Source organism: Macaca mulatta, chromosome 3 (genome assembly GCF_049350105.2).
Source record: "Macaca mulatta isolate MMU2019108-1 chromosome 3, T2T-MMU8v2.0, whole genome shotgun sequence".
NCBI lineage: Eukaryota > Metazoa > Chordata > Mammalia > Primates > Cercopithecidae > Macaca > Macaca mulatta.
The window spans coordinates 2,850,371-2,874,584 of NC_133408.1; the positions used below are offsets into that span (position 1 = coordinate 2,850,371).

At 42.9% G+C, this 24,214-nt stretch overlaps 3 protein-coding genes and 1 pseudogene across 8 annotated transcripts in view; 3 read left to right on the top strand and 1 right to left on the bottom strand.

Annotated features, from left to right (window-relative positions):
* Positions 1-24,214, top strand: part of TSPEAR (thrombospondin type laminin G domain and EAR repeats) — a 228,583-nt gene that overhangs the window by 31,747 nt on the left and 172,622 nt on the right. The gene's annotated exons all lie outside the window — the stretch shown is intronic.
* LOC722106 (MICOS complex subunit MIC60 pseudogene) lies at positions 1,837-3,775 on the top strand (annotated as a pseudogene).
* LOC722111 (uncharacterized) lies at positions 12,730-13,411 on the top strand. Of its 2 annotated transcripts, none has more exons than XM_001118304.5 (2): positions 12,730-12,951; positions 13,012-13,411. In XM_001118304.5, exons 1-2 carry the CDS (start codon positions 12,770-12,772, stop codon positions 13,118-13,120), a joined length of 291 nt encoding a protein of 96 aa, XP_001118304.4. In that variant the 5' UTR covers positions 12,730-12,769; the 3' UTR covers positions 13,121-13,411. The 2 variants fall into 2 exon arrangements, with proteins under 2 accessions (XP_001118304.4, XP_014988253.3); XM_015132767.3 differs by having other exon boundaries at positions 12,770-12,844; positions 12,893-13,120.
* Positions 20,741-21,246, bottom strand: LOC722116 (uncharacterized). Its single transcript, XM_001118309.5, has one exon. The coding sequence runs from the start codon at positions 21,137-21,139 to the stop codon at positions 20,849-20,851; it is 291 nt and encodes a 96-aa protein (XP_001118309.4). The 5' UTR covers positions 21,140-21,246; the 3' UTR covers positions 20,741-20,848.

Sequence of the window (24,214 nt, forward strand, 5' to 3'; positions counted from 1 at the left end):
CTGGTTTTATACCAATACTATGCTGTTTAGCCTTGTAATATATTTTGAAGTCAAGTGGTGTGATGCCTACAGGGTTTTTTTGGTTCCATATGAGTTTTAGGACTGTTTTTTCTACTTCTGTGAAACATGTCATTGGCATTTTGATAGAGAATGCATTGAGTCTGTTGATTGCTTTGGGTAGTATGATCATTCTAACAATGTCATTTCTTCTGATCCATGAACATGGAATGTCTTTCCATTTGTTTGTGTCTTCTTCAATTTATTTTATCAGTGTTTTGTAGTTTTCCTTGCAGAGGTCTTTCACATCCTTGGTTATATTTATTGCCAGGTATTTTATTTTTAAAATAGCTATTGTGAATGAGATTGTGTTCCATGGTGGGCAGGTCTGTGTAAACCTACCCCCAAAGTTCAAGGAAGCTGAGAGGCCACAGAAAGAGGCTGACAGATCCAGTTTCTCAGAAAGAAACATTTAATAAGGACTTAAAACAGAAGCCATGTGTGACTTGGGTGGTGATAAGATAAGTTGGCGGATCCCTGTGCCATTACCCCATCCACACCCAAGGCTTATATACCATAAGGAAAGGGCATACGTGATTTAGAAGGGCTCTGTAATCAATTGAAGTACAATAACATCAAGGTTGTTTTGAAGCAAGATTTATAGTATGTGCTCTTATACAATGAACAGTAGATTAAACTGGAAATCTTAGAGGCCTTCCAAGAACAGGTTAACTAGAAGTCCATATAGCAGATTAGCATCCAAGATAGAGTTGTTTTAGCCTTCATGGATTGCCTTTTTGCTTACTTTGTCAACTAGTTTGTTATTGGTGTATCAAGACACTATTGATTTTTATATGTTGATTTTGTATCCTGCAACTTTACTAAATTTGTTTATCAGTTCTAAGAGATTTTTGGTGGAGTCTTTAGGTTTTCCTAAATATAAAATCATGTCATGTGCAAAGAGGGACCATTTGACTTCCTCTGTTCCAATTGGGATGGCTTTTATTTCTATGTCTTACCTGATTGCACTGGCTTGGGCTTCCAGTACTATGTTGAATAGGTGTATTAGTCCATTCTTACATTGCTATAAAGCTATACCTGAGACTGGGTAATTTATAAAGAAAAGAGGTTTAATTGGTTCATAGTTCTGCAGGCTATACAGGAACCATAGAGGCTTCTGCTTCTGGGGCAGCCTCAGGAAGCTTACAATCATGGCAGAAGGCAAGAGGGGCACCAATGCTTCACATGTCTGGAGCGGTGTGGGGTGGTACAGAGTGCCACACACTTTTAAACAACCAGATCTCACAAGAACTCACTATTATGACAACACCTCCAACAGGGACAGTGCTAAACCATTCATGAGAAATGGCCCTCATGATCAAATCACCTCCCACCCGGCCCCACCTCCAGCACTGGGGATTACAATTAAATATGAGATTTGGGTGGGGACACAGATCCAAACCATGTCAATAGGAGTGATTAAAATAGGCATCCTTGACATATGCACGCATGCCTCTACTTACTCATACCGCTATGGCAGCTCCCGTGTCCACCAGCAGCACTGTCTGCTCGACAGAGATTCTGTGGGCCTGTCAGTTATCAGGTGTGACCCCCGCTGCCCAGAGTTGTCTCTGTGGGAAGTTTGTCCTCCGCCCATTGTGACCATGCCACAGATACTCTATTTCAGGCAGCTCTGGGTTGACTACTGGCAAAATTGCTGGAGCTGGCCTCTTCTTTGTTGGTGGAGGTATTGGTGGCACTATCCTGTATGCCAAATGGGATTCCCATTTCCGGGAAAGTGTGGAGAAAACCATACCTTACTCAGACAAACTCTTCGAGATGGTTCTTGGTTCCACATCTTATAATGTTCCATTGCCAAAGAAATTGATTCAGTCTGGTCCACCAAAAATCTCTAGTGTATTGGAAGTAACAAAAGTCTAAATAGCCTGCCTCGCAACTCCAAAAGCCAAAGGGAGATACTCCAGCTTCAGCAACAGCAGGTGATACACTGTTGGTCCCTGGGGTTCAGCATGAGGAATCTTTAAAAACTGATCACCCTGAAATTGGTGAAGGAAAACCCACACCCCTCCACTTTCAGAAGAAGCATCCTCATCTTCTGTAAGGGAACGAGCACCTGAAGAAGTTGCAGCTTGCCTTGCACAACAGGAAAAACAAGAACAAGTTAAAATTGAGTCTCTAGCCAAGAGCTTAGAAGATGCTCTGAGGCAAACTCCAAGTGTCACTCTGCAGGCTATTTCAGCTCAGAACGCTGCGGTCCAGGCTGTCAATGCGCACTCCAACATATTGAAAGCTGCCACGGACAATTCTGAGATTGAGGGCAAGAAGAAGTCTGCTAAGTGGCGCACAGTGCAGGGTGCGTTGAAAGAAGGCGGAAAGGCAGTAGAGGAAGCTGCTGATGCCCTTCTCAAAGCCAAAGAAGAGTTAGAGAAGATGAAAAGTGTGACTGAAAATGCAAAGAAAGAGGAGGTTGCTGGGGCCAAGCCTCATATAAACTTCACAACACGATAGTTGATCTGGATAATGTGGTCAAAAAGGTCCAAGCAGCTCAATTTGAGGCTAAGGTGGTATCTCAGTATCATGAGCTGGTGGTCCAAGCTTGGGATGATTTCATTACTCCAGAAGTCCTTCCTGGGTGGAAAGGAACGAGTGTTTCTGACCTAGCGGACAAACTCTCTACTGATGATCTGAACTCCCTGATTGCTCATGCACATCGTCATATCGACCAGCTGAACAGAGAGCTAGCAGAACAGATGGCCACAGAAAAGCAGCACATCACATTAGCCTTGGAGAAACAAAAGCTGGAAGAAAAGCAGGCATTTGACTCTGCAGCAGCAAAAGCATTAGAACATCACAGAAGTAAAATGCAGTCTGAATAGGACAGAAAGATGGAGGAAGTCAGAGACGCCATGGAGAATGAAATGAGAACCCAGCTTCACTGACAGGCCGCTGCCCACACTGATCACTTGCGAGATGTCCTTAGGGTACAAGAACAGGAACTGAAGTGTGAATTTGAGTAGAACCTGTCTGAGAAACTCTCAGAACAAGAATTACAGTTTTGTCGTCTCAGTCAAGAGCAAGTTGACAACTTTACTCTGGATATAAACACTGACTATGCCAGACTCAGAGGAATTGAACAGGTTGTTCAGAGTCATGCAGTTGCTGAAGAGGAAGCCAGAAAAGCCTACCAACTCTGGCTTTCAGTGGAGGCATTAAAGTACGGCATGCAGACCTCATCTGCAGAAACGCCTACTGTCCCACTGGGTAGTGCAGTTGAGGCCATCAAAGCCAACTGTTCTGATAATGAATTTACCCAAACTTTAACCACAGCCATCCCTCCAGAGTCCCTGACCCGTAGAGTGTACAGTGAAGAGACCCTTAGAGCCTGCTTTTATACTGTTCAAAAACTGGCCCAAAGGGTAGCAATGATTGATGAAACCAGCAATAGCTTGTGTCAGTACTTCCTCTCCTACCTACAGTCCCTGCTTCTATTCCTGCCTCAGCAACTGAATCCGCCCCCGGAGCTCTGACCTGAGGATATAAACACATTTAAATTACTGTCATACGCCTCCTATTGCATTGAGCATGGTGATCTAGAGCTAGCAGCAAAGTTTGTCAATCAGCCGAAGTGGGAATCCAGACGAGTGGCACAGGACTGGCTGAAGGAAGCCCGAATGACCCTAGAAACAAAACAGTGGAAATCTTGACAGCATATGCCAGTGCCGTAGGCATAGGAACCACTCAAATGCAGCCAGAGTAAGGTCTAGGAAGATTTTCGTAAAGTCGTATTTCATGTCAAGGAAATCAGCAGTGATATATGATGGGTTTGCAACAAGGGTCCCAGCATTGTCTAGAAATGAGCAGGTTTACAAGTACTGTTCTAAATGTGAACACCTGTTGCATTTATATTCTTTCCACTTGCTATCACGCTAGTGAACTCCAGGAGTGCTTTCTTTGCAACTCAGGTAACATTTTCTGTTTTTCAGGTTTTACTGATCAGACTTGTGAGGCCAATCAAAATAATGTTTGTGATCTCTACTACTGTTGATTTTGCCCTCGGAGCAAACTGAATAAACAAGATGAAAACTGAAAAAAAAAAAAAATGCATCCTTGTCTCATTCAGTTCATAGAAGAAAGGCTTTCAGCTTTTTTCCATTTAATATGATGTTAGTTGTGGGTTTGTCATACATGGCCTTTATTATTTTGAGGTATGTTTCTTCTGTGCATAGTTTGTTGAGAATTTTTATCATGAAGGATATTGAATTTTGTCAAATGCTTTTTCTGCATCTATTGAGATGCTCATATACTTTCTGTCCTTCATTCTGTTGCTGTGATGTATCATGTTTATTGATTTGTGTATGTTGAGTCACCCTTGCATCTGTGTGATAATTTCCACTTGATCATGGTATATTATCTTTTTGATGGTCTGCTGGATTCAGTTTGCTAGTATTTTGTTGAGGAGTTTTGCATCTATGTTCATTAGGGATATTGGTCTGTACTTTTCTTTTTTTACTGTGCTTTTGTCTGGTTTTGGTATCAAGGTAATGTTGGCCTCATAGAATGAGTTAAGAAGAATTCCCTCCTCTTCAATTTTTTGGAACAATTTGAGGAGAATTAGTGTTGGTTCTTCATGTGTTTGGTATAATTTGGCAGTGAAGCCATTCAGGCCTGGGCTCTTCTTTGCTGGGAGACTTTTTATTACTGATTCAATCTTGTTACTCATTATTGGTGTGTTCAGGTTTTCTATTTCTTTTTGATTCAATCTTGGTAGGTTGTATATGTCCAGGAAAATATTCATTTCCTCTAGATTTTCCAGCTTTTTAGAATATAGTCTCTGATAATCTTTTATATATAAAATATAAGTATATATTATATATAAAAAATATATTTTATAATTATATATTTAAAATATATATTAAAATATATATATATATATTTTAAAGACAGGGTCTCCCTTTGTCACCCAGGCTGGAGTGCAGTGACCTAATCATGGCGTGGTCATGGCTCACCACAGCCTTGACCTCCTGGGCTCAGGTGATCCTCCCACCTCAGCCTTCTGAGTATCTGAGACTACAGGCATGTGCCACCATAACTAGCTAATTTTTGTTTTTTTTTTTGTTTTTGAGACAGAGTCTCGCTCTGTCGCCCAGGCTGGAGTGCAGTGGCCGGATCTCAGCTCACTGCAAGCTCCGCCTCCCGGGTTCACGCCATTCTCCTGCCTCAGCCTCCCGAGTAGCTGGGACTACAGACGCCCGCCACCTCGCCCGGCTAGTTTTTTGCATCTTTTAGTAGAGACGGGGTTTCACCATGTTAACCAGGATGGTCTCGATCTCCTGACCTTGTGATCCGCCCGTCTCGGCCTCCCAAAGTGCTGGGATTACAGGCTTGAGCCACCGCGCCCGGCCTAATTTTTGTATTTTTTATAGAGTTGGGCATTTGCCATATTGCCAAGGCTGGTCTCAAACTCTTGGGCTCAAGTGATCTACCTGCCTTGGCCTCCCAAAGTGCTAGGATTACAGGCATGAGTCACTGTGCCCAGCCAGATGATCTTTGGTATTTCCATGGTATCAGTTGTAATGTCTCCTTTTTCATTTCCGATTTTGTGTATTGGGGTCTTCTTTCTTTTTCACTTGGTTAGCCTAGCTAGCTGTTTATTGATTTTGTTTATCTTTTTAAAAGACCAACTTTTTGTTTTGTTAATTCTTTGTATTTTTTTAAAGTCTATTTTGTTTAGCTATATTCTTTATTGTCTCTTTCCTTCTACTAATTTTAGATTTGGTTTGTTCTTGCTCTTCTAGTTCCTTGAGGTGCATCATTAGATCGTTTATTTGAAATCTTTTTACTTTTCTTTTTGAGATGGAGTCTTACTGTGTTGCTCAGACTGGCCTTAAATTCCTGGGTTCAAGTGATCCTCTCACCTCAACCTCCCTAGTAGCTGGGACTATAGGCACCACCACATCTGCCTTTTTGATGTAGGCATTTATTACTACTAATATCCCTCTTAGCACTGTTTTTGTTGTAGCCTATAGATTTTGATATGTTGTGTTTCCCTTTTTTTTTTTTTTTGAGAAATTTTTTGATTTCCTTATTAATGTCTTCATTAACCCAATAGTCATTTAGGAGCATGTCGTTCAGTTTCCACATATTTGTACAGTTTCCAAAGCTCTTCTTGTTACTGATATCCAGTTTTAATTATTGTGGTCTGCGAAGATACTTGATATGATTTTGATTTTTTAAAGTTAGTTGAGACTTGTTTTGTGGTCAAACATAAGGTCTGTCCTGGATAATGTTCCATGTGCTTATGAGAAGAATGTGTATTCTGCAGCTGTTGGATGAAATGTTCTTTAAATGCCTATTAGGTCCATTTGTTTTAAAGTTCAGTTTAAATCCAATTTTTTGTTGTTGTTGTTGATTTTCTGTTTGGATGATATATCTACTGGTGAGAGTGGGGTGTTGAAGTCCTCAACTGTTATTGTATTGGAGTCTATCTCCTCCTTTAGATCTAATGATATTTGCTTGTATATCTGGCTCTTTTGGTGTTGGGGGCATATAGATTTAGAATTGTAATATTCTCTTAAGAATTTCCTATGTGGCCAGTCCAGTGGTGATGAATACCCTCAGCTTTTGATTGTCCACGAAAGACTTTATTTCTGTTTATTTATGAAGGATAATTTTGCTAAGTATAGTATCCTTGGCTATCAGTTTCTTTCTTTCAGCACTTTGAATATATCATCCCATTCTCTCCTGACCTGTAAGGTTTCTGCTGAGAAATCCACTGTTAGTCTGATGGGGGTTGCCTTATATACGACTAGTTGCTTTCTTCTTTCTATTTTTAGAATTCTCTCCTTGTCTTTGACTTTTGACAGTTTGACTATAATGTGCCATGGAAAAGAACTTTTTGAATTGTATCTATTTGTTGATCTGTGTTAGTACGTTCTTGCATTGCTATAAAGAACTACCTGAGACTGGGTAATTTATAAAGAAAAGAGGATTAATTGGCTCATGGTTCTGCAGGCTGTACAGGAAGTGTGGTTTGGGAAGCCTCAGGAAACTTATAATTATGGCAAAAGGTAAATGGGAAGCCGAAATGTCCTACATGGCTGGAGCAGGAGGAAGAGAGAAAATGGGGGGGGGGGTGTTACACATTTTTAAACAAACAGGCCTCATGAGAACTTACTATCATGAGAACTGCAAGGGGGAAATCTGCCCCCATGATCCAATCACCTCCCCCTCAGCCCCTTCTCCAACACTGAGGATAACAATTCAACATGGGATTTTGGCAGAGATAGAATTCCAAACCATATCAGGATCTCTGAGCTTTCTGCATCTGAATGTTTAAATCTCTTACTAGACTAGGGAAATTTTCACCTATCACTTTGCTAAATAGGTTTTCTATGCCTTTGGGCTGGGCTTCTCTTTGTTTTCTGGAACATCCAATATTAGAATATTTGCTCACTTTATAGTTTTCCATATGTCAGATAGGCTTTGTTTATTCTTTATTTCTTTTTGACTGAGTTGTTTAAAAAGACCAGTCTTCAACTTCTGAAATTTTTTCTTCTGCTTGATCTGCTGTATTGTTGAAGCTCTCAAATGGACTTTTTATTTCATTTATTGAATTATTCATTTCCAGGATTTCTGTTTGATTCTTCGGTTATGATGTCTGTCTCTTTGGTTATTCTCATTCATATCCTGAATTGTTTTTCAGTTTATTTGTATTGTTTATCTGTGTTCTCTTATATCTCACAGAATGTCTTTAATATCACTATTTTGAATTCTTTTTCTGCTAATTCACACATTTCTTTTTCATTTGAATCTGCTGCACAATTCTTGTGTCCCTTTGGAGGTGTGACATTCCCTTGTTTTTTCACGTTTCTTGAGTCCTCAGATGTTGATATCTGCACATCTGACGTAACAATCACTTCTTCCAATTTTGGGGACTGGTTTTTTTATGAGAAGACTTTTTCCTGAAGATATGTCTATGGTGGTGGCTGGGTGGGATACTTTAGCTATTATTCTGGGTGCATGCAGTAGTTTAGTCTGTGTATGATTTCTTTGGCTATGAACAGCATCAGTAGTGTTTGTGATTTGCTCAGCGGTTTGGCTGTGATTGTCAGTGGAGGCTGTGGTGAGGCTTTTCTGGGGTCAGAAATACCAGGTTAGCCAGATCCCAGGTCCCGGTGTTGGCAGCAGTGGGCCAAATGTGCCTGTCCTTAGGCCCCTGAGTAGCATATGCTGGCACTGGTGTTACCATGTCCAGGCAGGCTGATTCTTGGGCCTCCAGACAGCTTGCTTGTGTGCTAGCAGTGGCAGCAGTAGGATGGATGCATGGATGGGTCCTTGGGCCACTGGGCAGTGTGTCTGACATGGATGATGGTAGTAGCAATGGTGGGACAGCCTTTGGGCTCTCAGAAAGCACTTACTAATGTTAGCGGTGGTTGTGACAGGCTAGGCAAGCCAGTCCCCAAGCTCCCAGGTGGCACATGCAAGTGTGCACTGGTGATAGTGGCAGGCTGGGTGGGCCCATCCCTAGGTCCCTGGGAGGAGTGCATAGATGGCCGGCATTGGTAGACTGCATGGGGGGATCACCAGGCCCCCAGATGGTATGCTTGGGCACTGGGGGTGCAGTGCCAGGCCACACAGTATGCATGGACACAGGCTATGGTGAATAGTGTGGGGTAATTTATGATGGTGGGTGTGGAAAGCCTGTACTCAGGGTACATGCAAGTGCATGGTAACCCCTGCCTTATTGATGTGTCCAGCTGGTATTGCACTCCTGCAGCCCTTCTGGGTTGGTGGGGGTTGTGGGGTTCAGTAGGGCTGAAGGGATGTGGAGATACAGGATCTGTTGGGACCCAGGGCAGGATGCAGACTTTTAGGGGCTGGGCTCTCAAAATGGCACCATGCTACAGCTGGCTGCTCAGGACTTGGTGGGTGTGTGGGACCCAGCGTGGGCTCTTTCTCTGGAGCAATGCCATTATGTAGCATCCTGGCAAATCCCTATGCAAGTCTCAGGGCCTGTGAAGGACAAGAGGCTCTCCCATGGCTAGAGTTTCAGGTCCATGCTGAGTCCATGGTGGAAATGTAGACAGCTGGGAATCTCTCATTTACCATTTCCCTGCACTGGGGAGTCTCTGTGAGCTCCCGACTGATTCCAACTGGGCCAGCTGCCTCCCTTCCCTCTCCTTCTGTGCCTCACATATTTCCTGTCACTTCTCTGCTGAATTCCAGTGTCTCTCTTAGATGTCCCATTCAAAATGTTGTTACCTACTTACTCTTTTGGGTTCTTCTTTGTGGAAGAGGCAAGTGTCAGGTGCCTCTACTCAGCCATCTTGAGCCTGCCCACTTTTTATTGATCGATTATTAATGATTGTAACAACCCCCCCCCCAACCTATGAACCATGAACCCACTACCTGACAGAAACTAGAACATCATCAATAATTTACCATGGACTTCTTGGGGCAGCCACTGTTGGGATTGTGTGCCCCTTATTCTGTTACTTTCTAGAAAAAGTCGAGTTGAGTCATATCTCTTTGTATTCCTGAAATGTGTGTTTTCTAACTTAGTGGTTCTGAGTGATATTAAAAGGGCATTATTCTGAGTAATTTTCTGAGACTTATATCTCCCACTCTGTATAGAGTTGCCAAAGGTCCTCTGCATTTCTCATGGGTGTATTCTGTATCCAGCGTGGCTGCTTCCTGGGATTCTGATGTTTCTACTTCAGGTTAAATGCTCTCCAGTAGATGGGCAGGCCTGTTGTTCCCAAGAGTCTGCTATTACAGATGGCGCTGATAAAAACATTTGCAAACCCATCCCACAATCTGTTTGTTAGTGTTCTGGGGGTAGGACTTCTCGGGGTGGGACTGCTAGGGCAAAGTGCACCCGGATTTTCATCCCAACAAGGTGCGTCACCTCCTGCAGGTGATCCATAAGCCGAGGAGGAGGATGGTGGGAATACTGGGACGGCTGTTTCCAGTAGCAATGGAGTGTGCCAGAACCCGATGTCATGGTCTCAGGTTTTCAACCTGGCAGCCTCAGTCCAGGCTCCAGGCTCCAGGCTCCTTAGTCTATACTGCAGGCAAACAGCTAGCTTCTCTTTAACTGAAAGTACAGCCCTCCAAACCCTCACCCTTGTCCCCTTGTTGCTGAGGGGCAGAGGAGGCTCTGTGTTTGTAGCTTTGTGTTTTAGGGGAGAATGCCCAGTGCTTTATTTTTTTGAAAAAAATTTATTTTTATTTATTTATTTATTTTGAGATGGAGTCCCACTCTGTCACAGGCTGGAGTGTAGTGGTGCAATCTCTCCTTACTGCAAACTCTGCCTCCCAGGTTCAAGTGATTCTCCTGCCTCAGTCTCCCAAGTAACTGGGACTACAGGTGCGTGCCACCATACCCAGCTAATTTTTGTATTTTTAGTAGAGACAGGGTTTCACCCTGTTAGCCAAGGTCTCAATCTCTTGACCTTGTGATCCACCCGCCTTGGCCTCCCAAAGTGCTGGGATTATAGTTTGATATTACATATATGCAATGCTGTTTAATGATGTCTCAGAAGCTCTTTTCATTTTTCTTAATTATTTTTCTTCCTCTCCTTCATTTTGGATAATTTCTATTGATGTGCCTTCAAGATCATGGACTATTCTTCAATCTCATTCTACTTTTATGTCTATCATGTGGATTTTAAAATATCAGCTATTGTAGTTTTTAGTTCTAGCATTCCCATTTAAAAAATAGTTTTGATTTCTCTACTGAGATTCTCTATCTTTGATCCTGTTTGAGTTAATTTTGTATATGGTGTGAGGTAAGGGTTAAAAATAATCTTTTGTGTGTGGATATCCTGTTTTCCCATTGCCATTTGTTAAAAGTCTATCCTTCCCTCATTGAAAGGTCTTGACAGCCTTGTCAAAAATTATTTGACTGTAGTTGTGAGTTTATTTCTGGGCTCTCTATGCTATTCCATTGGTCTATATATTGGTCTTTATGCCAGTACCACAGCTTCGATTATTGTAGTGTTGTAGTAAGTTTTGAAATCAGAAAGTGTGACTCCTCCAGCTCTGTTCTTTTTTTATGATTGATTTGGCTATTTATGGTCCCTTGAGATGCCACATAAATTTTAGGATGGGTTTTTCTATTTCTGCAATAAACATCCTTGGGATTTTGACAGGAATTCCATTGAATCTGTAGATTGCTTTGGTTAGTATGGACATATTAACAATTTCCAATTCATGAACATGGAATGTGTTTCCATTTATTTATGTTGCCTTCAATTTCTTTCAACAATGTTTTGTAGTTTTTGTTACACAATTATTTTACTTCTTTGGTTAACTCCTATTTTATTCTTTTTAATGTATTGTAAATGGAATTGTTATTGTACTTTCCTTTTGAGATTATGCTTGTTAGTTTATGGAAATAGAACTGATTTTTGTGTTTTGCTTTTGTATCCTGCTACTTTGCTGAATTCATTTATTACTTCTTATAGTTTTTTTGTGGAATATTTAGAGTTTTCTACATATAAAAATCATATCACAGAGTTAACTTTACTTCTTGCTTTCCAATTTGGATGCTTTTTGTTTGTTTCTTTCTTTCTTTTACAAAAATTTGCCTAGTTGTTCTTAGTAAAATTTCCAGTACTACGCTGGCTTTGTTCCCAATATTAGAGAAGAAGCTTTCAGTCTCTCACCATTGGGTATGAGGCTTGCTGTGGGTCTTTCATGTATGGCTTGTATTGTGTTAAGGTAGTTTTCTTCTATTCTTAGTTTGTTGATTGTTGTCATCATGAAAGCATCTTGAATTTTGTGAAATGCCTTTTCTATATCAATTGAGATGATCACGTGGCTTTTTCCTTCTTTCTGTTATTATGGTGCCAAGTTCCAAGTGATCTGGTGTTGACATCTGTAGGCTCAGAGATTCTACTGTCCCTGCAGTACGGGGTGCACATGGCTTTCTGCTGAACATGCCCAGAAGTCATTCTGGCCCTTGGAACCTTCTATATTCAGCTCACACATATCCTGCTGTGGCTGTCCACGGGGCACTTCACTGGCCTGACATGCTTCCCTGGGAACACACTTGGACCAACTTGATTTCCTTAGAGCTGTGTCTCCATGCATGAGGGCCAGTGGTGTTGTTTCATCTTGGTTCTTAACTAGGAGGATTTCTCAAGACAAAGATCCATGGTCACCACTCACAAGAAGTTCTCTGTGACCCACACCCTTTGTCCCCACTCATCCTATGGACAAGTGATTTCCATGTTCTTTCTCCATCTGCTAACTCTCTCATCCAGCTCTAAGCTCTCAGGACATCCACAGAACAGCTGGAAACACTCTATTCTATCTCACATTGACTATGGAGCCTTCCTGAGCCATGGGAGGAGTGTAAACTTCTATCTTTTAAGGACCATCATCACACAGAGAGGAAAATCTGGAGATCTGAGTTTTTTGAATCTCACAAAAGTAACTCAGGTAAAAATTTTAAAGAACAAAGAAGAATCCAGATGCAGACAGTAAAACACTCTGGCTGGTTTCCAAGCATACCAAGAGCTCGAAGAAGGTACAATTAGTCATGAAACTAAGGGCCAAACAAAACCCAGAGACACCTACAACAGAAAATTAAGCTCCAGGAGACAGCACTGAGGAAGAAAAACAAGGAAGGCAGGCGTGCTTCTGTGTTGTGGGGATGCCTGGGTCCAGGTATAAAGGCTGCCCAGGGAGGCCATCCCCAGACATCACTGTCTTCTGCCTCGACCTTATCCAGCCACACACCACCATGTGCCATACCAGCTGCTCCTCAGGCTGCCAGCCAACCTGCTGCGTGTCCAGCCCCTGCCAGGCATCCTGCTGCGTGCCTGTGGGCTGCCAGTCCTCCGTGTGTGTGCCCGTGAGCTTCAAGCCAGCTGTGTGCGTGCCTGTGAGCTGCCAGTCTTCCGTGTGTGTGCCTGTGAGCTGCAGGCCCATCGTGTGTGTGGCCCCCTCCTGCCAGTCCTCCCTGTGCGTGCCTGTGAGCTGCAGGCCCGTTGTTTATGCGGCTCTCTCCTGTCAGTCCTCCGGGTGCTGCCAGCCCTCCTGCGCCAGCGTCCTCTGCAGACCCATCTCCTGCAGCATCCCTGCCTGCTGCTGACCATGAATCTCCAGACCCGCTGCTCCCAGTGCAGATGAGGCCACACCTGCACACTCCCTGGATGAGTCCTCAGTTGGTCTTCTGCACATGGGGCAGGTGAAAAGCATGCTCAGTGAACCCTGTGAATTCTGGATCGAGAATATGACAGAATGATCTGGAGCCCTTGCTGACCTTGCCCATCCCCCCAGGGAAGTCCGGGGTCCTAGAGTCATTCTCTGACCCCACGAGAGCCAAATAAACCAGCTTTCCCTATGCAGCTCTGCGTTTCTGGTCTTTGTTTTTTATTTCCATACTCCCTGCTGTTTATTCAGCTGATTACATAGAATTTGCTGCTAAACTCTCTTCAGTGGTCCCTTCACACAGTCTTCATCAGAAGGTGGTGTCCCGGGTGGAGGGCACGGCTAAAGATGCCCATATGGTCTCGCCCAAGACTCCCAGGGCCCAGATGCGGTGGCCACAGCTGTGACTTACCCGCCGGTGGTGGAGTGAGTGGTCTTCCCCACTGGCTGTCCACTCCTGCTCCAGGCCAGCAAGCCCTGCACTGATGGCCAAAGCCTCAGAGGACCGAGGATCAGGTTTTCCCATGTGGTTGGTGGACGTCCTGTTCCCAGGTCGAGGAGGATCTCGGGTTTACAGAACTGGATTAGTTCTGCAGCACACACTCCCATCACTGGTCCCCAGAGGCTCAGCTCTTACTGATTGACTGATGACCAATTACTGAGAATCCTAATACAATAAACCCCCATGAACCCACTGCCTGACATAGAAATGAGAACATCATCAATAATTTACCACGAACTTCTTGGGGCAGCCACTATTGGTATTGTGTGCTCCTTATTCTGTTACTTTCTAGAAAAAATAGAGTTGAGTCATATCTCTGTGTATTCCTGCAATGCGTGTTTTCTAATTTAGTAATTTCTGATGATATGAAAAAGGAATTATTCTGAATGTAATCTGGAACTTGCTTTTCCCAGTCTGTGTTGTGCTGGTGGCGTTCTTCCGCATTTCCCCTGTCTGGGCTGCATTCTCCTTCTGGGGGGCTCTGCTGTGGCTGTCTCAGGTTAAACGTTCCCCAGTAGATGGGCCAGCCCTCTTGCCCCAGGAGCCTACTATTCCAGATAGTATAGCCCAGAACTGTCCCCGAAGGGCATTCTCACTACTGGCTGTCTTAGATTCCAGGCTTTCTATTTGCCTTGGAGGCAGATGTTGAGTTTAGAGTTGAAAAACTTGTTTCATCATCTTTTAGGCAAGGTGATGAGGGACCTATTGTGTTGTTTAAATTGGGGGATTTTGGATAAAACTGAGCAAGAAATGGAACCAATCAATCCAGACATATAAATGCTTGCAGCTGAACACATTCAAACCCATGAACACATGCAATGTGTGCACTATACAACATGCACACACTTATGCACACATGTAAGCACTCTGGTCCCCCAGGCTGGGAGTTGGAGGTGAAACTGGAAATCAGAGCATGAGAGGAGGGAGGGCTGGTAACCAAAAAATGCTTCTGGAGGGAAGCATGGATGAGGCCTGGCTCAGCCCCCGCCCTCCAGAGCTGTGGGGCCCTCAGGGCCACTTGGAGCCCACGTTCTGTGCTGCTAGTGCTCCACATGGGGCATGTGTTAGTGAGTCCAGGTTTTTGCGTGGACATATTTGTTTCTCTCTCTTGGGTGAACGTCTAGGAGTGGAATAGCTGGGTCATATGCTAAGTGTCTTGTTGCCAACACCGTCCTGTCCTGATAAATGCAGCTTTATAGCAGGTCTTGAAATCAGCTAGTGTGAGTTCTCCAATTTTGTTCTTCTTTTAAGAAGTTGTTTAGGCTAGTCTAGTTTCTTTGTCTTTCCATACAGATATTTGAATGAGCTTATCAATATCTGCAGAATTTGTGTTGAGATTTTGATTGGGAGTGTATTGAAACTATAGATCAGTTTGGGGGAGAGTTGACATATCCAGCCATCCATAACATGGTCCATTTATTTAGGTTTTCTCTGATTTTTCTCATCAATATTTTGTAGTTTTCACTGTATATATTTTATTTCCTCATAATTTACCCCTAAGTATTTTATAATGTTTAATGCTATTATGGTCCTATTTTTAAGTTTCAATTTCTGATTGTTGATTGCTAGTATATTAAAATAAATTGATTTTTGTATATTGGCATTTTTTCTTTGACCTTGTTAAATTCACTTACTAGTTCTTGTAGCTTTATTGTAGAATTTGGGGGATTTTCTAGGTAGACGATAATATAATATGTTAATAGAGACTGTGTTATTTCTTCCTTTCCAGCCTGCATGCTTTTTACTTCACTGTTTGGGAAGTCCAGTATGGTAATAAACAGCAGAGGCAAAAGCGAATGTTCTTGCTTTATTCTTGATTTTAAGGGAAAGCATACAGTCTTTCATCATTAAGTATGATATTAGCTATAGGTTTTCACAGATGTTCTTTAAAAGAAGTTGCTTTTAATTTCTAGTTTGCTAACAGTTTTTGTTCTGAATGGATGTTGAATTTTATCCAAAGCCGTTTCTGAATCTATTGAGATAATAATATGGTGCTTCCTCTTTAGTCTGTTGATATGGTGAATTATATAAGTTGATTTTTTAACACTGAACCAACCTTGCATTCTTGGGATAAATCCCACATGATCACGACCTTTTATCTCTTTTACGTATTTCTGGTTTGAATTTGCTAGTATTTCGTTGATAATTTTGGCATCTATATCCATAAGAGATATTATTAGTAGTATATAGTTTTCTTGTAATACTTCTGTTCAAATTTGATATCAAGATTATGCTGGCCCTATAAATTTAATTGGGAATGATTCCTTTCCTTCTATTTTCTGTAAGAGATCATGTAGAATTGGTTATATTTCTTCTTTAAATGTTTGGTAGAATTTTCCAGGGAAGTCATTTGCCTCTAGTTTTGTTCGTTGAAAGGTTTTAACTGAAAATTCAACTTCTTTAATAGATATGATACTATTCAGGCTACCTACTTCTCTGGAATAAGCTTTCATACTTTAAAAAAAAGTGCCAATTTTATGTACATTATTAAATTTAGTGGTACGAAGTTGTTTACGTCGTTCCTCTATCATGCTTTTAATAACTGTAAGATTTGTAATGATGTCTCTTTTTCACTCCTAATATTGCTATTTTGTGTCTCTTCTTTCTTTTTATTATAATTTTCCTGATCGGTCTGGCTAGATGCTTATTCATTTCATTGTTCTTTTCAAAGAAGCAGCTTTTGGCTTCATTGAAATTTTTTCCGTTTTCTACTTCATTATTTTTTTGCAGATTTTTAATTATTTATTTTGCTAATTTTGAGTTTAATTTGCTTTCTTTTCTTTAAAGTGCAGACTTAGATAACTGATTTCAGGACTTTCTTCTTTGTGAATATAAGCACTTACTGATATAATTTTATCCCTCTAAACACCATTTTAGCCATGTTCCATATATTTTGACATGTTTTCTTTTAATTTGTATTTAATTCAAAATATTTTCTAATTTCTCTTGTGATTCTTCTTTGAACCATGGGTTATCTAGAAGTGTGTTGGCTAGTTTACAGTTCTGCAGGGTGTTTCTAGTTATCATTTTGTTGTTAATGTCTAATTTAATTTCTTTGTGGTCAGAGAACATACATTGTGTTAGTTCAACTTTTTTTATATGGGTTGAAGTTTATTTTACGGCCAGAATATAGTCTTTTTGGTGAATGTTTCATGTGTTTGAAAAGAATGTGTATCTGTTATTGTTGGGTGGAGTGTTCTATAAATATCCATTAGATCAAGTTGATTGATGGTGTTGTCCAGGCCTTCTGTATCCTTCCTGATTTTCTATCTACTTGTTCTCTTGAAGCTGAAGTCTAGTGACCAATCTGATTTATTTGTTTCTCCTTTACCTTCTGAGTTTTTTTGTTGAGTGTGTTTTGAAAGTTGGCTGTTTGGTGCTTACACATTTAGAGTTGTTATGTTTCCATGGTGAATTGATGCTTTATCATTATGTAATATTCCTTTTTATCCCTGGTAATATTTCTTTTGTGAAGCTGACTTTGTTTGATATTAATATAACCATTCCAATTTTATTTGATTAATGTTTGTGTGGTATATTTTTCCATCTGCTTACTTTTAACCTATCTATGTTTTTATATTTAATGTGAGGTTTCTGGTAGATAGAATATAGTTGGATCCTGAATTATTTAATCTAATTAAAAATCTCTGTTTTTTAGTTTTGGTGTTTAGATGATTTGCATTTAATTTAATTTAATTTTTGATCTACTTAATGTAAAATATCACTTTGCTATTTGTATTCTATTTGTTCCATCTGTTCCTTTTTATCTTCGCCCTCTTTCTATGCCACTTTTTGGATTAGCATTCTTAGTTTTTCCCTTTTATATCTACTTTTTGTATACATCTTGATAGAGTTTGGATTTGTGTCCCCGCCCAAATCTCATGTTGAATTGTAATTTCCATCGTTGGAGGTGGGATCTGGTGGGAGGTGATTGGATCATGGGAGTGGATTTCTCATGAATGGTTTAGCAGCATCCCCTTGGTGCTGTCCTTGAGACAGAGAGTGAGTTCTTGGGAGACCTCGTTGTTTAAAGGCGTGTGGCCCCTCCCCTGTCTTTCTCTCTTGCTCCTGCTCTGGCCACTGATGTGCCTGCTCCCCCTTCACCTTCCACCGTGCCTGTAAGTTTGCTCACAATTCTGCCTCCCCAGAAGCTGAGCAGATGCCAGGATTATGCTTCCTGTGCAGCTTGCAGAACTGTGAGCCAATTAAACCTCCTTCCTTTATAAATTACTCAGTCTCAGGTATTTCCTTATAGCAAGGCGATAATAGCCTAATACGTCTTTTCAAACTTAGTTGGCCTAAGATTTACAATATAAACCTTTACTGTAACAAAGTATACCTCCGGGTAATATGACGCCACCTCATCTGTAAGTGGCAGGACTTGACGGCGGTGTACCTCCATGTCCTCTTTTATATTCCTTGTGTGATTGTTGCCATGTTTTACTTTTACTTATGTTAAAAATCCCACAATGCATTGTCACTATTTTTGCTCTGGACAGTCAATTAGTTATAATGCTTTTTATATTTATCTTCTTTTAAAATAATTTCTAGAGCTCTTCTTTTCTTTCTCTCTCTCTTTTTTTTCCCCTCAAGACAGAGTCTTGCTCTGTCGTCCAGGCTGGAGTACAGTGGTGCAATCTTGGCTCACTGCAACCTCCGCCTCCTGGGTTCAAGCAATTCTCCTGCCTTAGCCTCCCGAGTAGCTGGGATTACAAGAGCACGCCACCATGCCTGGCTAATTTTTGTATTTTTAGTAGAGATGGCGTTTCACCATGTTGGCCAGGCTGGCCTCAAACTCTTGACCTCAGGTGATCCACCCACCTCGGCCTCCCAAAGTGCTGGGATTACAGACGTGAACCACTGCACCCAGCCAAGAGCTCTTCTTTTCTTTGTGTGAATCCAAGTTTCTATCTGCTGTCATATTCCTTGGCTCGAAGAAATTTTTTAAGAATTTCTTATAGTGCATGTGTGAGGTTAATGAAGTCTTTCAGTTTTTGTTCATCTTTTAGTGTCATGGGGTGGACAGATTTTCTTTCAGTATTTTAAAGATGTACTTTGGGTCGTGTGATTTCTGATTAGAAGTCTGATGTAAACCTTACCTTTGTCCTTATGCTCGTAGTCTGCTTTTAAAATATGGATGCTTTCAAGATTTCCCTTTTTACCTTTGGTTTTTGTCAGTCACAGATTTAATGTGACATGTCTAGTCATTTGTAGTGGGGATATAGTTACTCAATTTGGGGTTCTCTGAACTTTTTGGATATGGGGCTTTATGTATTTCATTATTTTTAGAATATTTCTCCGCTATTACTTCTTTGAATATTTCTTCTGCCCTGCCCTCTCTTTCTTCTCTTTCAGGGACTCCAATTACATTCATAAATTAGGATTTGATATTGTCCCAGAGCTTTTTGATGTTTTTCTCTTGTCTTCCTCCACCCTCCTCTTTCTCTTTGTGTTTTAATTTGGTCAATTTATATTTACATGTCTTCAAATTCTAAGCTTCCACACCTGGTTGTATCAAGTATACTGATGAGCCCACTGAAGGAAGCCATCTTTGATATTGTATTTTGATTTTTACCATATCCACTTGACCCTTTCTTATAGTTTCCATCTGTCTCATGAAATTACCCATCTCTTCATATATGGTTTTAATGCTTTATCCTTGACCCTTTAATCTATTCATTACAGTTAAAGTTACAGCCTGATAGCTGTAAACCTGTGTCATTTTACTTTTTATTTTTAGAGATAGTGTCTTGCTCTTTTACCCAGGCTGGTGCAATCTCAGCTCACTGCAGCCTTGAACTACGAGGCTTAAACAACTCTCCAGCCTCAGCCTCCCAATGTGCTGGGGTTATAGGTGTGAACTGTGCCCAGTTCTTGGGTCACTTTTGAATCCAGTTTTGTTGATTTCTTTGCCGACAATGGCTTGGTTTTTCCTTGCTTTTTTGCATGTCTTATAATTTTTTATTGAATATCAGACATCAACATTTCCTTCTGGAAATGCATGTGTCTCTTTTTCTGTCAGGTCATTCGTGTGTAGGGGGAGGTGGATGAATCAATCTGGTCAGACAGTGATGGTGGTTTGGGTTTTGTTGTTACCGTGGTTGCCTTCAGTGCACCAGTGGCTTGCGTTTAGGGTATATCAGTGCTTGCGCTTAAGATGAGGGGTGGGGAGGTCAGTGCATTTGCTCCACCCTCAGTTTTCACACGCCCCTGCATGCCTGACATTCAGAGGAGATCTCTACACACTTCTGCCTTTCCCCAGAGGCAGGCTGATGTTGCTTTTTGAGCTGTGCCTGCTAGGCTGGAGCTGGAGACAGGAGGGCTCTCTGTCCTGGTCCAGTGTCAGTCTTAGGCAGGCCCTTTGCATGTGGGACTTGGAGAATGAGACTTTCTTGGACTTCCTGCTGCCCCTCCCCGGGACAGACGAGCTCTGCGCTGTATTTGTGGTGGTTGTTGTTTGAAAGAGTTTCCTGCCCTCTTTGCCATAGTAATCCTTTGAGGTATTGCATGGGATCTGGGGCCCAGGACTATTTCCCATCCCTCCTTCTGGGTAGAGGATTGTTTTCTTCTACCCTCCCCCTAACACTTTCCATCTGGAAGCTTCTCTCTGGTGGTCTTTATACCCGGGTCCCAGGCATCCGGGTAACATAAAAACACAACAGTTGTCTTCCTCATGGTGGTTTCCACCGTGTTTCCCAACATCTTACTATCCCACAGTGCGAAGCTGGAGGACTGAGTGTGGGGACAGCACCTTCGGGCCACTCCCCCAACCAAGAACCCTCCACTTCAGCTCAGCCATCAGGAAGGCGGCTCTCTGAAGAGGTGCTGCTGCCGTTAAAGTTGGTAGGTACCTTCAAGGAAAGAACTTACAAAATACATGAGGATAAAAGAGAGAGACGAGGTGTAAAGGGACGGCTGATTTATTTGGCTCACATGGGTTTTAGTTTCCTGCCGGAGTGAGAGAAGGACTCTGGCAGCCAGGACTTCCTTGAGGGGGTTCCCGGGGTCACAGAAGGTCTGAATCATTTTTCCGTGTTCTCACCCCAAAGTTCAGAGGTTTCCTTGAGCATGCTTTTCATCTGCCCCATGTGTACAGTCTGGGGGTCCACCAGATGCTAGTTCATGGAGGGATACAGGTGTGTACCCCTGTGTACCAGGAGCAGCCGGTCAGCAGCAGGAAGGGGCGCTGCAGGAGATGGGTCTGCAGAGGACGGTGGTGCAGGGAGGCTGGCAACACCCAGAAGACTGGCAGGAGGGAGTCACATATATGATAGGCCTGCAGCTCAAAGGCACACACACAAAGGGCTGGCAGGAGGGGGCCACACACACAATGCGCGTGCAGCTCACGGGCACGCACACGGAGGACTGGCAGCTCACGGGCATGTAGCAGGATGCCTGGCAGGGGCTGGGTATGCAGCAGGTTGGCTGGCAGCCTGGGGAGCAGCTGGTTTGGCACATGATGGCGTGTGGCTGGGCTGGTACTGGGGAGGAGGGTGGTGATGTCTGGAAGCCGCTTCTCTAGTGGTCTTTATACCTGGATCCCGGGCATCTGGGTAACACAAAAACACGACTGTTGTCTTCCTCGTGGTTGCTGCCACTGTGTTTCCCAACATCTTATTTTCCCGCGTGCGCTTTCCCGCGTTATGCTCTACCATAAATATCTTTGGCCTCGAGGTTAGTTTCTTCTGTAAACAGGATGTTCTGGTTTGACATTATGCAGGTTTTTTGTCGATTTTTTTCAGGCTACTACTGTGCACATAGCACCACTGGCTCGACTCAAAGTACCAAATCCTGTTTGTTCACTTTTGTTTCATGCTATCAAGGAAGATGTTGAGATAGTAATGTGTTTTGAGCTTTTATTTTGTAGAGTAAAACTTTAAAGCATAGGTTGGCACACTATGGTCTGGGAGCCAAATTTGGCCTACTGCCTGTTTTTCAAATGAACTTTTATTGGATCACAGCATGCCATTAGTTTATGTGTTGTCTGTGGCTTCTTTTGCACTGCATTGGTACAACTGAGTAGTTATGGAAGAGACTGTAACATGCAAAGTCTAAAATATTTGCCATCTGCCCTTTACAGAAAGTTAGCCAACCCTGCCATAGAGTAATCTATACAAGAAGTTATTTGTTCATTCAACAAATATATATTGTGTAGTAGCAGCAAAGAGGTCTTGGCTTCAAGAGCCTTCTAGCGGTGGGCAGTGAATAAATGAGTAAAGGAAGAAATGAATGCATGAAACAATTCCATACAGGGCTGAGTGCCGGGGAAAAATGGGTTCAGGAGATAGTAATGGGGGTGCCAGTGGGTGGTCTGGGGGGGCCTCTGTGAGGAGACAGTGTGGCCATGGAGAGAGTGAGGATGCTGCTGCAGAAACCGGTATGTCCAGGGAAGGCAGGAATCCTGCACTCTGGGTATTGGGCCATGGGTGCAGGAAAACTGGTCAGATCATGAGGACTCAAGAACCAAGCATCAGAATCCCATGCTAGGGGGTCTGGGGTTTGGGGTTAGGAGTTGGATGGAAAAAGAATCAGTGAACCTGAAGACACACCAGTAGAAATTATCCTGTCTCAAAGAGGAGAAAGAATGAAGAAAAATGAAAAGACGTATGAGACAGTACTGAACTGTCTAACATACTAGCAATTTCAGCCTCAGAAAGAGAAGAGAGTGATGCTGAACCATAAATAAGTTTTGAAAAAAATAATGGCCCAAGGCACCAAATATAATTTAAAAAATAACAACTTACAGACCCAAGAATCTCAGAAACCTGTAGGAGGATCAATACAAAGAAAGCCATATCCAAGCGTCAAATAGTAAAAGTGATGAAAACCAAAAATCAAAAAAATATTGAAGACAGTGGGAAGAAAAGGCGCTTTTCATACAAGGTACAAGGTTCTTGAAAGGATGAGAAAATCCCTCACTTCTCAGCAAAAACAGTGGAGGCCAGAAGACAATGGAGCAACTTCTTTAAAATTCTGAGGGAAAATTTGCCAACCCAGAATTCTATACCTATGAAAAAAATCCTTCAAAACATGTTGAGGTAAAAACCTGTTCAGAAGAGCAAAAGCTGGGAGAAATCCTCCCCTGCAGATGCACGCTGCAGGCAACGTGCACGGATGTGCTTTAGGTGGACTAGGACGAGGCCAGGTGGACCCTGGCCTGCAGGAAGGAGTAGAGGGCATGGGGGAAGGTAAAGAAGCAGGTAAATATCAAAGATGCATCTTTGTTCTTCTGTAATCGACTCGTAAGACAACTAACCTTTAAAATGAGTTACTTGGTGACTAGGTCACATAGGAACATGTGATCACCGTGGCTGCCCCAATTCTCTTGTTTTTAAGTATGATAATGAACTATAGCAGTGAAAGGAGTTGCCTGTGACAGGATTGAACTTGTGGCCTCACCCGGCTTGTCCCTAGGCCTTAAGGTCACTCCCACCACATGGCCATCGATCAGCTCTGGATCTGTAGACTTGTAAGTTCTGTCCACAGCTGTGAGACCCCACTTGGTCTTCAGCCTGTGAGGGGATTTCATTAACGTGGTGTCTGAGTTGTCCAAAGGCTCTGTGGCAGGAATCACCTGTATCCACCACCAGCAGGCACAGGAGGACCCACACGGGAGCAGAGGGTGCCCCTGGGAGCTGCCTGGGGTGGAGGGAGTAGCTCTGCCCTGAGAGACGGCTCATCCCCTACCGTGTGACACCACCATAGAATAAAGCGCTGTGGCCAATCCGTCAAGAGAACAGAGCTGGAGTGTGAGGAGGAACGTGCCACCCACACTCCTGCCCGCTGCTTCCCAAGTGCGGGGTCATCCTGGAATTTCACGCCAGCTCCTCACTCTCCCCCACGCTGCCTCTGCAGAGGTGAGACTGATCAGACCCTCAGCGTGGGAGAGGAACCAGACAGGAGTAGCTCAGGCCCCCCTCCATGATGGGTCCTCCTGGGCTCCGTCTGCAGAGGAGGTGGCCTGTGGCCACTAGTGCTTCTCGTGTGAAGTGGGCTCTTCTGAGGTGTGGTGTCAGGAAGCCCACTGCGGTCACACGCCTGAGCCATGCTCTACAGAGGCCGACGTGGCTGGTTTTTTCATCCATCTTCTCTGTCCCAGCTGGTTCCGGACTTCAGGATGAGTCATGTATTGAACCCTGAGCCCAGTATAATTTGGCACAGTGGGAACGACCACGGATTCCAGAGTGAAACTAAGCAGTCCAGATCCCTGCGTCTCTGCAGTGGCGCGGACACGCACCCATCATGCAAATGATCTAGGACTTGCATGATCTGTAAAATGGGGTATCGGCCACCCCGAATGCTGGCAAAGATGAATGAGATAACCCCGTAAGATGCCAATCACAGCCTGGCACAGCGCTAGACCTCTGTGCATTATTGTTCCCCCAATAATCATCATTATTATTCCACAATATGGAGCCCAGTAGCTTGGCTCTCATTACTCGGGAAGACCCTGATGATGACTGAGCTTCTCAGTCAAAACGGGGCCCCTGGTGCAGTGATTGTGACTGTGCTTGTGTGAGTTCCAGACAGTAT

Bases quoted from the DNA above. Each gene is read 5' to 3' on its own strand.
- LOC722111 (XM_015132767.3), top strand. From the start codon at position 12,770: ATGTGCCATACCAGCTGCTCCTCAGGCTGCCAGCCAACCTGCTGCGTG. The intron at 12,845-12,892 runs GTGCCTGTGGGC...GTGAGCTTCAAG, and splicing joins CCTGCCAGGCATCCTGCTGC to CCAGCTGTGTGCGTGCCTGT.
- LOC722116 (XM_001118309.5), bottom strand. From the start codon at position 21,139: ATGTGCCAAACCAGCTGCTCCCCAGGCTGCCAGCCAACCTGCTGCATA.